The 16,039-nt window shown below is 45.3% G+C and overlaps 1 protein-coding gene across 1 annotated transcript in view; it reads right to left on the bottom strand.

The window, feature by feature from the left end:
• Positions 1–16,039, bottom strand: part of LOC124041180 (attractin-like protein 1) — a 368,532-nt gene that overhangs the window by 135,162 nt on the left and 217,331 nt on the right. The window contains exon 27 of the mRNA XM_046358453.1: positions 2,129–2,207. Within this exon, the coding sequence (XP_046214409.1) occupies positions 2,129–2,207 (79 nt within the window). The remainder of the gene's footprint in view (positions 1–2,128; positions 2,208–16,039) is intronic.

Raw genomic sequence — 16,039 nt, 5'->3', positions numbered from 1 at the left:
TCTTTAGCTGACACTCTTGAATGCTTCTTAACCTCATTGAGCATTCTACGCGGTGCAGGACGGCCCCTCATAGGGAGAGTAGCAACAGGGCTGAACTTTCTCCATTTATTTGTCTTACCGTGAACTGATGAACATCAAGGCTTTTAGAGATACTTTTGTAATCCTTTCCAGCTTTATGCAAGTCAACAATTCTTAATCTTAGATCTTCTGAGATCCCTTTTTCAGGCAATGCTTCTTGTGAATAGCAAACTCAAATTTTGTGAGTGTTTAAAAAAAAAATATTAGGGAAAGGCAGCTCTAACCAACATCTCCAATCTCATCTCATTGGACTCCAGGTTAGCTGACTCCTGACTCCAATTTGACTTTTCCAAAAGCTTTAGCCTAGGGGTTCACATACCTTTTCCAACCTACACTGTGAATGTTTAAATGATATATTCAGTATAGACAAGATGTATGCACACATGACTGTAAGTCGCTTTGGATAAAAGCGTCTGCTAAATGGCATATATTATTATTATTATATTACAATAATTTGTGTGTTATTAGTTTAAGCACACTATGTCTATTGTTGTGACTTAGATGAAGATGAGACCAAATTGTATGACCAATTTATGCATAAATCCAGGAAATTACAAATATTTTTAATGACAAGATTCTCCTCTGTGATATTAAAACCATTACATATCTGAACACTTGGAGCACCATCTCCAAAGCACATATTTGATGAAGAGAAAAGTGCCAACTGTGGCAGCCTTGGCAGAGGAGGAACAGAGAAGTGTACCTATCAGAGTCCCCTGTGAAATCTCAACGGATACCACAGAAACTGAGCACGTCACCATCTCAATTAAATCCACGCTGCTGTTCGCATTGATTTTAAAAGCCTAATGATGACTCGTTTAAGTTGCACATTTGTATGCGTGTGTTTATGGTACTGTTTCGCAGCCTGTGAAAAAAAGCCCAAAGTAAAAGAAGAGAAAGCATGAACACGTTGTGGCATCTGTTCTTTAAGTGATATATCACTCTATTCCACTTCATTTAGCATCACTCCATCAGAGTTAATTGGTTCATGAGGAGCAGTAATTAAGGGGGAATGGCCTTGTTTATTGCTGCGCTCCGTTCATTAAGGAGTGAGCCGTGTTTGCAGAACGGGTGACATTAACACACCCTTCAGAACATCCAAGGGTCAAGTAGCTGACTTGGCACTTGTTCCCACTACATAGCTCAGCCACAAAATGGTCTATATCGTAAAAATTCATGAAAACAAAAAATGGTCTTAATTTAAGGTTAGGCATCAGGTTAACCATGCGGTTAAGGTTGCCTAGTTACTTTATCCCTGCCTACAGTATATGTATATACAGTGCATTTGGAAAGTATATTTGGACATTTTGTTACGTTACATTCCTTGTTATTATTTTGACATGTATAGTATTTCTCTCTACAGCTGTTGTTTACAAAGCATGTGACAAATACAATTTGATTTTGATTTGATTTCTGACTTTGTGGCTGTGACGACCCTTGGCACTGGAGGGGGGAAATGGGACTTTGCCTGTAGGTGAAACTACTAGTGAACTGCGCACGTTGAGTATGGTACAGAATGCAATGGGGAGAGTACTACCATTACAAAAACATTCTGTAGTCGACCCTCTGTCAGTTTCATTGAGGAGCTGGCCTGTTCACGTGTCCATGAAAAGGTGACGAGAGAATTTGGTCAATATTTCTAAAGCTGCCAAATATGCATATACTGTACCTGAAAGTCTTACCAATTATCACTATTCAAGATACATTGACACACACCGAGAGAGACACAGAGACAGAGAGAGAGAGACACACCCAGAGTCTGAGTTGGTGAGAATAGAGCACCCTCTCATTTGCGTCAGTTTGAAGCTGGTGTTGTATGGTGTGCTCCACTTTTGGCCGGCATTCCAGGCAGACTACATTTCAGTTGCCTGCCAGATCTCCCAACACTCAACTACACCATAAGATTTAGTAATCTGATACCTGTCTGCTCAGTTGATGTGGCACTTAAATACTGGTAGATGTGCACAGTGCAACTGAAAAGTCATCTGCCTGGAACACCACCATGGTTTCCAACAATTAGGACAGCTGAGGAGATTGACAAATGACCTACCTCTCTCCTCCTGGATGCCCAGCACGTCTGTTTGACCTTCCACACCACCGCCGCCACCAGCAAAAGGGACAGGAAACAGCTGCAGGAGGACAATGGGACAACCAATCAATCAATCAAACAATTAGCTAATCATCCATTATGTTATCCATTCATTCTACTATTTTACAATCAACCCTAGCATTTTAATATTTCCTAATTCATAGAATTGGCATGATGTCACAAGAAGGGTCAGGAGCCATCTTCATGGTCATGTGGGGTCACCACCTGTATTTAGCGGTCTCACATGACCAATCAAATGCTTTCTCATAACGTTCAGTAATAACCATTTGTAAGGCATTTATAAATAGTTTGATCACCATGTATTAATTTGTATTCCTACGTGTAAATGTTAGGAAGCGCTATATATAGACAGTTATTCACACAACTTTAAAATGATTTCTAAATGATTTACAATTTTTTAAATAAAAATGTGTCCTTTTAAACCATTTACAATTCACTTTTTGCAGTATCTGATCTAAAGTGAGCCCTATTCATACTTTAGAATAATTTATAAATGGTTTAAATGGCCAGTGCAATCATCTCCTGGAATTACTTTGTCAATGGTTTAAATGGCCAGTGTAATCATCTCCTTGAATTACTTTGTCAATGGTTTAAATGGCCAGTGTAATCATCTCCTTGAATTACTTTGTCAATGGTTTAAATGGCCAGTGTAATCATCTCCCGGAATTACTTTGTCAATGGTTTAAATGGCCAGTGTAATCATCTCCCAGAATTACTTTGTCAATGGTTTAAATGGCCAGTGTAATCATCTCCCGGAATTACTTTGTCAATGGTTTAAATGGCCAGTGTAATCATCTCCCGGGAATTACTTTGTCAATGGTTTAAATGGCCAGTGTAATCATCTCCCAGAATTACTTTGTCAATGGTTTAAATGGCCAGTGTAATCATCTCCCATAATTACTTTGTCAATGGTTTAAATGGCCAGTGTAATCATCTCCCAGAATTACTTTGTCAATGGTTTAAATGGCCAGTGTAATGATCTCCCGGGATTGCTTTGTCAATGGTTTAAATGGCCAGTGTAATCATCTCCCAGAATTACTTTGTCAATGGTTTAAATGGCCAGTGTAATCATCTCCCAGAATTACTTTGTCAATGGTTTAAATGGCCAGTGTAATCATCTCCCAGAATTACTTTGTCAATGGTTTAAATGGCCAGTGTAATCATCTCCCGGGATTACTTTGTCAATGGTTTAAATGGCCAGTGTAATAATCTCCCAAAATTACTTTGTCAATGGTTTAAATGGCCAGTGTAATCATCTCCTGGAATTACTTTGTCAATGGTTTAAATGGCCAGTGTAATCATCTCCCGGAATTACTTTGTCAATGTGTCAATGTACTTTGCAGATGATTTGGTTGCCTTTGCAACTTCTTTGACTGTTTTCATTTCTCCATGTGCCTGCACAGACCGCTGCCTGTCTGTTTACCTTAGAGAAGATTACAAAAATGTCCGTCACAAGGCTAGCAGCACCGAACACTATAAAATAGACTTTAAGATTGAGTGGCTGGCTGCTGAAGTAAACCAAGTGAAATATGGGGAAATGGCATCAGTTGGACACCATCAATAACCCCAGGGAGCTAGCGCATTCCATAGAGTGGGTCAGGGAGAGTAGGAATGGCCATGCACTTCTGACAGAAAGCACTGTCACACAGAGTGACCCTAATGCCAATGACATCTGGAGGTTAGATCACACAAAGCCCGTCTTTCAACCACAGCTTTTACAAGTCCTTTAGGCCAACGCATCAAACCGCCAAGGCAGGAAGTCAATTAGAGACACTTGTGAGTTACAGTCCAAGACAATCACTATCTTTATAACGCCTTCCGTGTACAGCTAGAAAGAACCGCAGAAGCAATGACCACATCGTAAAGGGCTAAAGAGTTTTAATTATCGTGACATTTCCAAGCCAAGCCTGCTGAAAGGCTGTGGATATGCTCTCTTGTCACATGTTCTGGAAAACCACTAGTACATCAACTATCAGAGAAATTAGCCTAGTTAGTAATGTGTACCAAATACAAGCCTTTTCTTAATTGTTTTATTTATTAACTTTTATTTAAGCAGGGAGTCTGATTAAGACCAAGGTCTCTTCATCAGATGAGCCCTGCATGAACACGTCAATACACAACAATTACACTATACATATCTACACATCAATTACACAGTTATGAAAACAATATGACATTAAAGAGGCCTTTTTACTGACTGAAAAACACCAACAGAAAGATGCCCAGGGTCCCTGCTTATCTGCGTGAGCGTGCCTTAGGCATGCTGCAAAAAGGCATGAGGACTGCAGATGTGGCCAGGGCAATAAATTGCAATGTCTGTACTGTGAGACGCCTAAGACAGTGCTACAGGGAGACAGGACGTACAGCTGACCATCCTCCTAGTGGCAAACCAAGTGTAACAACACCTGCACAGATTTTATACATCCGAAAATGACACCTGCGGGACAGGTACAGGATGGCAACAACAACTGCCCGAGTTACACCAGGAACACACAATCCCGCCATCAATGCTCAGACTGTCCGCAATAGAGTGAGAGAGGCTTGACTGAGAGCTTGTAGGCCTGTTGTAAGGCAGGTCCTCACCAGACATCACAGGCAACAACGTCGCCTATGGGCACAAACCCACCGTCGCGGGACCAGACAGGACTGGCAAAAAGTGCTCTTCACTGACAAGTCACGGTTTTGTCTCACCAGGGGTGATGGTTGGATTTGCGTTATCGTCAAAGGAATGAGCATTTTATACAGAGGCCTGTACACTGGAGCGGGATTGATTTGGAGGTGGAGGGTCCGTCATGGTCTGGGGCGGTGTGTCACAGCATCATCGGACTGAGCTTGTTGTCATTGCAGGCAATCTCAATGCTGTGTGTTTACAGGGAAGACATCCTCCTCCCTCATGTGGTACTCTTCCTGCAGGCTCATCCTGACATGACCCTGCAGCATGACAATGCCACCAGCCATACTGCTCGTTCTGTACGTGATTTCCTGCAAGACAGGAATGTCAGTGTTCTGCCCTGGCCAGCAAAGAGCCCGGATCTCAATCCCATTGAGCACGTCTGGGACCTGTTGGATCAGAGGGTGAGGGCTAGGGCCATTCCCCCCAGAAATGTCCTGGAACTTGCAGGTGCATTTGTGGAAGAGTGGGGTAACATCCAATCTGTAAGTCGCTCTGGATAAGAGCGTCTGCTAAATGACTTAAATGTAAATGTAAATGTAAATCTCACAGTATGAACTGGCAAATCTGGTGCAGTCCACGACGAGGAGATGCACTGCAGTACTTAAAGTAGCTGGTGGCCACGCCAGATACTGACTGTTACTTTTGACCCCGCCTTTGTTCAGGGACACATTATTCCATTTCTGTTCGTCACGTCTGTGGAACTTGTTCAGTTTATGTCTCAGTTGTTGAACCTTGTTATGTTCACACAAATATTTACACATATTAAGTTTGCTGAAAATAAATGCAGTTGACAGTGATAGGACGTTCTACATACACTAAGTTGACTGTGCCTTTAAAAGGCTTGGAAAATTCCAGAAAACGATGTCATGGCTTTAGAAGCTTCTGATAGGCTAATTGACATCCTTGTGTCAATTGGAGTTGTACCTCTGGATGTATCTCAAGGCCTACCTTCAAACTCAGTGCCTCTTTGCTTGATATCATGGAAAAATCAAAAGAAATCAGCCAAGACCTCAGAAAAAAAAATTGTGGACCTCCACAAGTCTGGTTCATCTTTGGGAGCAATTTCCAAAAAGCCTGAAGGTATCACGTTCATCTGTACAAACAATAGTACGCAAGTATAAACACCATGGGACCACACAGCCGTCATACTGCTTAGGAAGGAGATGTGTTCTGTCTCCTAGAGATGAACGTACTTTGGTGCGAAAAGTGCAAATCAATCCGAGAACAACAGCAAAGGACCTTGTGAAGATGCTGGAGGAAACAGGTACAAAAGTATCTATAGCCACAGTAAAACGAGTCCTATATCGACATAACCTGAAAGGCCACTCAGCAAGGAAGAAGCAACTGCTCCAAACCCGCCATAAAAAGCCAGACTACGGTTTGCACATGGGGACAAAGATCGTACTTTTTAGAGAAATGTCCTCTGGTCTGATGAAACAAAAATAGAATATATTTATATATATATATATACACACACACACATCATTTACACTATACATACATATATACACACATATATATACAGTGGGGGAAAAAAGTATTCATTTAAGAGGAGCCTCTTAAAGAAGAAGTTACAGGTCTGTGAGAGCCAGAAATCTTGCTTGTTTGTAGGTGACCAAATACTAATTTTCCACCATAATTTGCAAATAAATTAATAAAAAATCCTACAATGTGATTTTCTGGATTTTATTTTTCATTTTGTCTGTCATAGTTGAAGTGTACCTATGATGAAAATGTACAGGCCTCTCTCATCTTTTGAAGTGGGAGAACTTGCACAATTGGTGGCTGACTAAATACTTTCTTACCCCACTGTATATATAAATATATATACACATATACACACACATATCAATTACACAGCTCATGAAAAGCAAAACACAATCATAAACAAACACATTCTTCAGTAAAAAGGACAATTAGAGTCGAAAGCCTTGGCCAGGTCGATGAATACAGCTGCACAGTAATGTCTCTTATCGAGGGCGGTTATGATGTCGTTTAGGACCTTGAGCGTGGCTGAGGTGCACCCATGACCAGCTCTGAAACCAGATTGCATAGCGGAGAAGGTACGGTGGGATTCGAAATGGTCGGTAATCTGTTTGTTAACTTGGCTTTCGAAGACCTTAGAAAGACAGGGTAGGATAGATATAGGTCTGTAGCAGTTTGGGTCTAGAGTGTCACCCCCTTTGAAGAGGGGGATGACCGTGGCAGCTTTCCAATCTTTGAGAATCTCAGACGATACGAAAGAGAGGTTGAACAGGCTAGTAATAGGGGTTGCTGTCATGCAGGTGAAAGAGGACCCAAAAGCGACTTAACAGAAACAGAGTTTATTTAAGTCCAAACAGGGAATAACAGAAATCCTCTAGTCTGTAGAGGGGAATAACTGGAGAAGCGGCCACAGACTGCAGGTCGCTTCGGGTAGGCGCAGGCCGTAGTAGACAGAGACACCTGCTCACACGCAGCATCTGATGAAGGCAAAAAACACGACAGGACAGGGCGATACACAATCACAGCAAAAACACGACAGGACAGGGCGAAACGCAATCACAGCATGGTGAATACTAAACAAGGAACCGACGGGACAGGAACGGAACACAAAGGAATAAATAGGGACTCTAATCAGGGGAAAGGATCGGGAACAGGTGTGGGAAGACTAAATGATGATTAGGGGAATAGGAACAGCTGGGAGCAGGAACGGAACGATAGAGAGAAGAGAGAGCGAGAGAGTGAGAGGGGGAGGGGGAGAGAGAGGGATAGAAAGAGGGAAAGAACCCAATAAGACCAGCAGAGGGAAACGAACAGAATGGGGAGCACAGGGACAAGACATGATAATAAATGACAAACATGACAGTACCCCCACTCACCGAGCGCCTCCTGGCGCACTCGAGGAGGAATCCTGGCGGCAACGGAGGAAATCATCGATGAGTGAACGGTCCAGCACGTCCCGAGACGGAACCCAACTCCTCTCCTCAGGACCGTAACCCTCCCAATCCACTAAGTATTGGTGACCCCGTCCCCGAGAACGCATGTCCATGATCTTATGTACCTTGTAAATAGGTGCGCTCTCGACAAGGACGGGAGGGGAGGAGGGAAGACGAACGGGGGTGCGAAGAAAGGGCTTAACACAGGAGACATGGAAGACAGGATGGACGCGACGAAGATGTCGCGGAAGAAGCAGTCGCACAGCGACAGGATTGACGACCTGGGAGACACGGAACGGACCAATGAACCGCGGAGTCAACTTACGAGAAGCTGTCGTAAGAGGAAGGTTGCGAGTGGAAAGCCACACTCTCTGGCCGCAACAATACCTTGGACTCTTAATCCTGCGTTTATTGGCGGCTCTCACCGTCTGTGCCCTGTAACGGCAAAGTGCAGACCTCACCCTCCTCCAGGTGCGCTCACAACGTTGGACAAACGCTTGAGCGGAGGGAACGCTGGACTCGGCAAGCTGGGATGAGAACAGAGGAGGCTGGTAACCCAGACTACTCTGAAACGGAGATAACCCGGTAGCAGACGAAGGAAGCGAATTGTGAGCGTATTCTGCCCAGGGGAGCTGTTCTGCCCAAGACGCAGGGTTTCTGAAAGAAAGGCTGCGTAGTATGCGACCAATCGTCTGATTGGCCCTCTCTGCTTGACCGTTAGACTGGGGATGAAACCCGGAAGAGAGACTGACGGACGCACCAATCAAACGACAGAACTCCCTCCAAAACTGTGACGTGAATTGCGGGCCTCTGTCTGAAACGGCGTCTAACGGGAGGCCATGAATTCTGAATACATTCTCAATAATGATTTGTGCCGTCTCCTTAGCGGAAGGAAGTTTAGCGAGGGGAATGAAATGTGCCGCCTTAGAGAACCTATCGACAACCGTCAGAATCACAGTCTTCCCCGCAGACAAAGGCAGACCGGTAATGAAGTCTAAGGCAATGTGAGACCATGGTCGAGAAGGAATGGGGAGCGGTCTGAGACGACCGGCAGGAGGAGAGTTACCCGACTTAGTCTGCGCGCAGTCCGAACAAGCAGCCACGAAACGGCGCGTGTCACGCTCCTGAGTCGGCCACCAAAAGCGCTGGCGAATAGACGCAAGAGTGCCTCGAACACCGGGATGACCAGCTAACTTGGCAGAGTGAGCCCACTGAAGAACAGCCAGACGAGTGGAAACAGGAACGAAAAGGAGGTTACTAGGACAAGCGCGCGGCGACGCAGTGTGCGTGAGTGCTTGCTTAACCTGTCTTTCAATTCCCCAGACTGTTAACCCGACAACACGCCCATAAGGAAGAATCCCCTCGGGATCAGTAGAAGCCACAGAAGAACTAAACAGACGGGATAAGGCATCAGGCTTGGTGTTCTTGCTACCCGGATGGTAAGAAATCACAAACTCGAAACGAGCGAAAAACAACGCCCAACGAGCTTGACGGGCATTAAGTCGTTTGGCAGAACGGATGTACTCAAGGTTCTTATGGTCTGTCCAAACGACAAAAGGAACGGTCGCCCCTCCAACCACTGTCGCCATTCGCCTAGGGCTAAGCGGATGGCGAGCAGTTCACGGTTACCCACATCATAGTTGCGCTCAGATGGCGACAGGCGATGAGAAAATAAGCGCAAGGATGAACCTTATCGTCAGACTGGAAGCGCTGGGATAGAATGGCTCCCACGCCTACCTCTGAAGCGTCAACCTCGACAATGAATTGTCTAGTGACGTCAGGAGTAACGAGGATAGGAGCGGACGTAAAACGTTCTTTTAGAAGATCAAAAGCTCCCTGGGCGGAACCGGACCACTTAAAACACGTCTTGACAGAAGTAAGAGCTGTGAGAGGGGCAGCAACTTGACCGAAATTACGAATGAAACGCCGATAGAAATTAGCGAAACCTAAAAAGCGCTGCAACTCGACACGTGACCTTGGAACGGGCCAATCACTGACAGCTTGAACCTTAGCGGAATCCATCTGAATGCCTTCAGCGGAAATAACGGAACCGAGAAAAGTAACGGAGGAGACATGAAAAGAGCACTTCTCAGCCTTTACGTAGAGACAATTCTCTAAAAGGCGCTGTAGAACACGTCGAACGTGCTGAACATGAATCTCGAGTGACGGAGAAAAAATCAGGATATCGTCAAGATAGACAAAAACAAAAATGTTCAGCATGTCTCTCAGAACATCATTAACTAATGCCTGAAAAACAGCTGGCGCATTGGCGAGACCGAACGGCAGAACCCGGTACTCAAAATGCCCTAACGGAGTGTTAAACGCCGTTTTCCACTCGTCCCCCTCTCTGATGCGCACGAGATGGTAAGCGTTACGAAGGTCCAACTTAGTAAAGCACCTGGCTCCCTGCAGAATCTCGAAGGCTGATGACATAAGGGGAAGCGGATAACGATTCTTAACCGTTATGTCATTCAGCCCTCGATAATCCACGCAGGGGCGCAGAGTACCGTCCTTCTTCTTAACAAAAAGAACCCCGCCCCGGCCGGAGAAGAAGAAGGCACTATGGTACCGGCGTCAAGAGACACAGACAAATAATCCTCGAGAGCCTTACGTTCGGGAGCCGACAGAGAGTATAGTCTACCTCGAGGAGGAGTGGTCCCCGGAAGGAGATCAATACTACAATCATACGACCGGTGAGGAGGAAGGGAGTTGGCTCGGGACCGACTGAAGACCGTGCGCAGATCATGATATTCCTCCGGCACTCCTGTCAAATCGCCAGGTTCCTCCTGGGAAGTAGGGACAGAAGAAACAGGAGGGATGGCAGACATTAAACACTTCACATGACAAGAAACGTTCCAGGATAGGATAGAATTACTAGACCAATTAATAGAAGGATTATGACATACTAGCCAGGGATGACCCAAAACAACAGGTGTAAACGGTGAACGGAAAATCAAAAAAGAAATAGTCTCACTGTGGTTACCAGATACTGTGAGGGTTAAAGGTAGTGTCTCAAATCTGATACTGGGAAGATGACTACCATCTAAGGCGAACATGGGCGTAGGCTTCTCTAACTCTCTGAAAGGAATGTCATGTTTCCGAACCCATGCTTCGTCCATGAAACAACCCTCAGCCCCAGAGTCTATCAAGGCACTACATGTAGCACCGAACCGGTCCAGCGTAGGTGGACCGACAAAGTAGTACAGGACTTTGATGGAGAGACTTGAGTAGTTGCGCTCACCTGTAGCCCTCCGCTTACAGATGAGCTCTGGCTTTTACTGGACATGAATTAACAAAATGTCCAGCAACTCCGCAATAGAGGCACAGGCGGTTGGTGATCCTCCGTTCCCTCTCCTTATTCGAGATGCGAATCCCTCCCAGCTGCATGGGCTCAGTCTCAAAGCCAGAGGAGGGAGATGGTTGCGATGCGGAGCAGGGAAACACCGTTGATGCGAGCTCTCTTCCACGAGCCCGGTGACGAAGATCTACCCGTCGTTCTATGCGGATGGCGAGAGCAATCAAAGAGTCCACATCTGAAGGAACCTCCCGGGAGAGAATCTCATCCTTAACCACTGCGTGGAGTCCCTCCAGAAAACGAGCGAGCAGCGCCGGCTCGTTCCACTCACTAGAGGCAGCAAGAGTGCGAAACTCAATAGAATAATCCGTTATGGACCGTTCACCTTGGCATAAGGAAGCCAGGGCCCTAGAAGCCTCCCCACCAAAAACTGAACGGTCAAAAACCCGAATCATCTCCTCTTTAAAGTTCTGGAATTTGTTAGAGCAATCAGCCCTTGCCTCCCAGATAGCTGTGCCCCATTCTCGAGCCCGGCCAGTAAGGAGTGAAATGACGTAAGCAACCCGAGCTCTCTCTCTAGAGTATGTGTTGGGTTGGAGAGAGAACACAATCTCACACTGCGTGAGAAAGGAGCGGCACTCAGTGGGCTGCCCGGAGTAGCAAGGTGGGTTATTAACCCTAGGTTCTGGAGGCTCGGCAGGCCAGGAAGTAACAGGTGGCACGAGACGTAGACTCTGGAACTGTCCAGAGAGGTCGGAAACCTGAGCGGCCAGGTTCTCTACGGCATGGCGAGCAGCAGACAATTCCTGCTCGTGTCTGCCGAGCATGGCTCCTTGGATCTCGACGGCAGTGTAACGAGCGTCTGAAGTCGCTGGGTCCATTCCTTGGTCGGTTCCTTCTGTCATGCAGGTGAAAGAGGACCCAAAAGCGACTTAACAGAAACAGAGTTTATTTAAGTCCAAACAGGGAATAACAGAAATCCTCTAGTCTGTAGAGGGGAATAACTGGAGAAGCGGCCACAGACTGCAGGTCGCTTCGGGTAGGCGCAGGCCGTAGTAGACAGAGACACCTGCTCACACGCAGCATCTGATGAAGGCAAAAAACACGACAGGACAGGGCGATACACAATCACAGCAAAAACACGACAGGACAGGGCGAAACGCAATCACAGCATGGTGAATACTAAACAAGGAACCGACGGGACAGGAACGGAACACAAAGGAATAAATAGGGACTCTAATCAGGGGAAAGGATCGGGAACAGGTGTGGGAAGACTAAATGATGATTAGGGGAATAGGAACAGCTGGGAGCAGGAACGGAACGATAGAGAGAAGAGAGAGCGAGAGAGTGAGAGGGGGAGGGGGAGAGAGAGGGATAGAAAGAGGGAAAGAACCCAATAAGACCAGCAGAGGGAAACGAACAGAATGGGGAGCACAGGGACAAGACATGATAATAAATGACAAACATGACAGTTGCAACAATTTCGTCAGAAAATGTAAGAATGAGAGGGTCCAGATTGTCCAGCCCGGCTGATTTGTAGGGGTCCAGATTTTGCAGCTCTTTCAGAACATCAGCTATCTGGATTTGGGTAAAGGAGAAATGGTGGGGGCTTTAGCGGGTTGCTGTGGAGGGTGCCGGGCAGTTGACCGGGGTAGGGGTAGCCAGGTGGAAAGCATGGCCAGCCATAGAGAAATGCTTATTGAAATTCTCAATTATAGTGGATTTATCGGTGGTGACAGTGTTTCCTATCTTCAGTGCAGTGGGCAGCTGGGAGGAGGTGTTCTTATTCTCCATGGACTTTACAGTGTCCCAGAACTTTTTGAGTTAGTACTACAGGATGCAAATTTCTGTTTGAAAAAGCTAGCCTTTCCTAACTACCTGTGTATATTTGTTCCTAACTTCCCTGAAAAGTTGCATATCATGGGGGCTATTCGATGCTAATGCAGAACGCCACGGGATGTTTTTGTGCTGGTCAAGGGCAGACAGGTCTGGAGTGAACCAAGGACTCAATCTATTCCTCGTTCTACATTTTTTGAATGGGGGCATACTTATTTAAGATGGTGAGGAAGGCACTTTTAAAGAATAGTCAGGCATCATCTATTGACGGGATGAGGTCAATGTCATTCCAGGATACCCGGGCCAGGTGAATTAGAAAGGACTGCTCGCATAAGTGTTTTAGGGAGAGTTTGACAGTGATGAGGGGTGGTCGTTTGGTCGCAGACCCATTACGGAAGCAGGCAATGAGGCAGTAATCACTGAGATCTTGATTGAAAACAGCAGAGGTGTATTTGGAGGGCGAGTTAGTTAGGATGACATCTATGAGGGTGCCCGTGTTTACAGATTTGGAGTTGTACCTGGTAGGTTCATTGATAATTTGTGTGAGATTGAGGGCATCAAGCTTGGATTGTAGGATGGCCGGGGGGTTAAGCATGTCCCAGTTTAGGTCACCTAGTAGCACGAGCTCAGAAGATAGATAGGGGGCAATCAATTCACATAAGGTATCGAGGGCACAGCTGGTGGCAGAGGGAGGTCTATAGCAAGCGGCAACAGTGAGAGACTTGTTTCTGGAAAGGTGAACTTTTAGAAGTAGAAGCTCGAATTGTTTGGGTACAGACTTGTATAGTAATACAGAACTGCAGGCTATCTTTGCAGTAGATTGCAACACCGCCCCCTTTGGCAGCTCTAGCTTGGCGGAAAATGTTATAGTTAGCGATGGAGATTTCAGGGTTTTTGGTGGTTTTCCTAAGCCAGGATTCAGACACGGCTAAGACATGCATGTTGGTGTGCTAAAGCAGTGAGTAAAACAAACTTAGGGAGTAGGCTTCTAATGTTAACATGCATGAAACCAAGGTTTTTACGGTTACAGAAGTGGGACCTGGGGAGTGGGAGTGGAGCTAGGCACTGCAGGATCTGGATTAACCTCTACATCACCAGAGGAACAGAGAAGAAGTATGATAAGGGTATGGCTAAATGCGAAACAAACTATCCGTCTAGCACGTTCGGAACAGAGTAAAAGGAGCAGGTTTCTGGGCACGATAGCATAGATTCAAGGCATAGTGTACAGACAAAGGTAAGGTCGGATGTGGGTACATTGGAGGTAAACCTAGGCATTGAGTAATGATGAGAGAGATATAGTCTCTAGAGACATTTAAACCAGGTGATGTCATCGCATATGTAGGAGGTGGAACAACATGGTTGGTTAAGGCACATTGAGCAGGGCTAGAGGCTCTACAGTGAAATAGGTATTACTGAAGTTGTGCACAATTATCCGTTTCTATTTAGGTTTATGTTGACAATTCATTATCAGTTAGAGACACAGTAGGACCAAAAAGCATAACCAGTGCTCTAACTCCCCCTTGCGCTGGTCTGGCGCAATAAAGTGGTGACGCAGGGTACCGTACTAAACCACAAATGACCTCTAAGTCTAAGCTTGCAACTTTTAAAGGAGGAACCACTGTAGCTTTCACCTGGATTCACCTGGTTAGTTTACGCCATGGCTCAGTGTATGTATAATTGTGTGTGTGTGTGTGTGTGTACGGAGGGGCTGAGGTTCAGTATAGTGGATCGCATGAACATGGGGAAGGGGTTTAAAAGACATCACAATCACTGGAGAACATAGCAGAAAACACCAGTAGAAAACTATCAGTACCAAATCCTCAGCACACAGTCCACAAATTACCAAAAGAAATAAAGCCCAATTTCATCTCTACACCATAGGCTGATTTCTAAGGGAGACCAAACAGTGGATAAGACGATCCCTATTGTTTACCTTTCTATCTGTGACACAGAGCACACGAAGCAGTGTTGTTTGTCACACTGCCTGGAGTATCCCTCAGGTCGCAGTGGCACAGTGTTGATACATTTTGAATTAATTGGGACAGCTGAAAGAGGCTTAATAGCCACTTAGCTTTGTATATTGTCTCTGTGCTGAACTTGAGCGAGAAAAGAAGCAGAGATGATTGCTAATCAGCTGAGAGAGAGGAAAAGAGTAATTGGACCAAACTGAACTGCAATGTCACCAATTCTAGTAGCATTGGGGCTGAAGAGGAGAAGCACCATAAACGCTCCTTCAATATTAAAATTGTTCTTGCTCATTTAGGGAACCGCTCTGAAAAGGGTGAATGATAGAGAGCAACCACTCTTCAGATAAAAGCTGGTCAAATTAGTTTTTAGCAGTTAATCAGAGTCTCTTGAGCCTTGTTCACATTCGCAGTTTGAAGTGATTCAAACCATTTTTTGGGGTGGCATATCTGATTCGAATCTGTTCTTTTTCCTGCATTCTGAACTGCCAAAAAGCACATGGATTTTGATATTTCAAGCCACCTTCGTAGGTGGTCAAATCTGATTTGTTTGCCATCAAGTGGTTTATCTTGTTACTTGGTAGCTACTCTGTTGACAGATTGACAAGAACATGTGGTCGCTAACTAGCTTGCTAATCGTTTACAAACAAATGAGTGACTGTGCTACAGTACCTACCTAGCTACAGTACCTACCTAGCTAGCTGACTGCCCTCTGGCTATTCAAAAATGTATTGTTTTGAAAGTTGGATCATCTAATATTTTGAGACTTTAAAAGTGTTCTTACACTATGATTTTGAACATTCAAGACAACGGGGAGACGTTCCTGGCAGGCATTGTTGTCACCATAGCTTGCTACATAACTGATAAGTGATAAGAAGAACAAGCACCACCAACAATTTGCCTATGACAACTAGAGTAGCCATGTCAGAAAATGACTGCTGTCTGAACACACACAAATCCGATTTGGTCACTTGTAACTTGCTGTTCAGTCAGTATTCTAAAAACGGATTTGAAAAACAAAACTGACTTGAGCTTTAAGGCCTGCAGTGTGAACAAGACTTTAGATTGCTACTCCATGTTGAGAGTTTAGTGGGAGGTTAAAATGAAGTGAGAACCTTTCAACCTTTTTCCCCACACATGAGTTTTTTTTTCTTCTCCTGCGTG

The sequence above is a fragment of the Oncorhynchus gorbuscha genome, linkage group LG08 (assembly GCF_021184085.1).
Source record: "Oncorhynchus gorbuscha isolate QuinsamMale2020 ecotype Even-year linkage group LG08, OgorEven_v1.0, whole genome shotgun sequence".
Classification (NCBI taxonomy): domain Eukaryota; kingdom Metazoa; phylum Chordata; class Actinopteri; order Salmoniformes; family Salmonidae; genus Oncorhynchus; species Oncorhynchus gorbuscha.
This window is presented reverse-complemented; position numbering and strand designations above follow the sequence as displayed.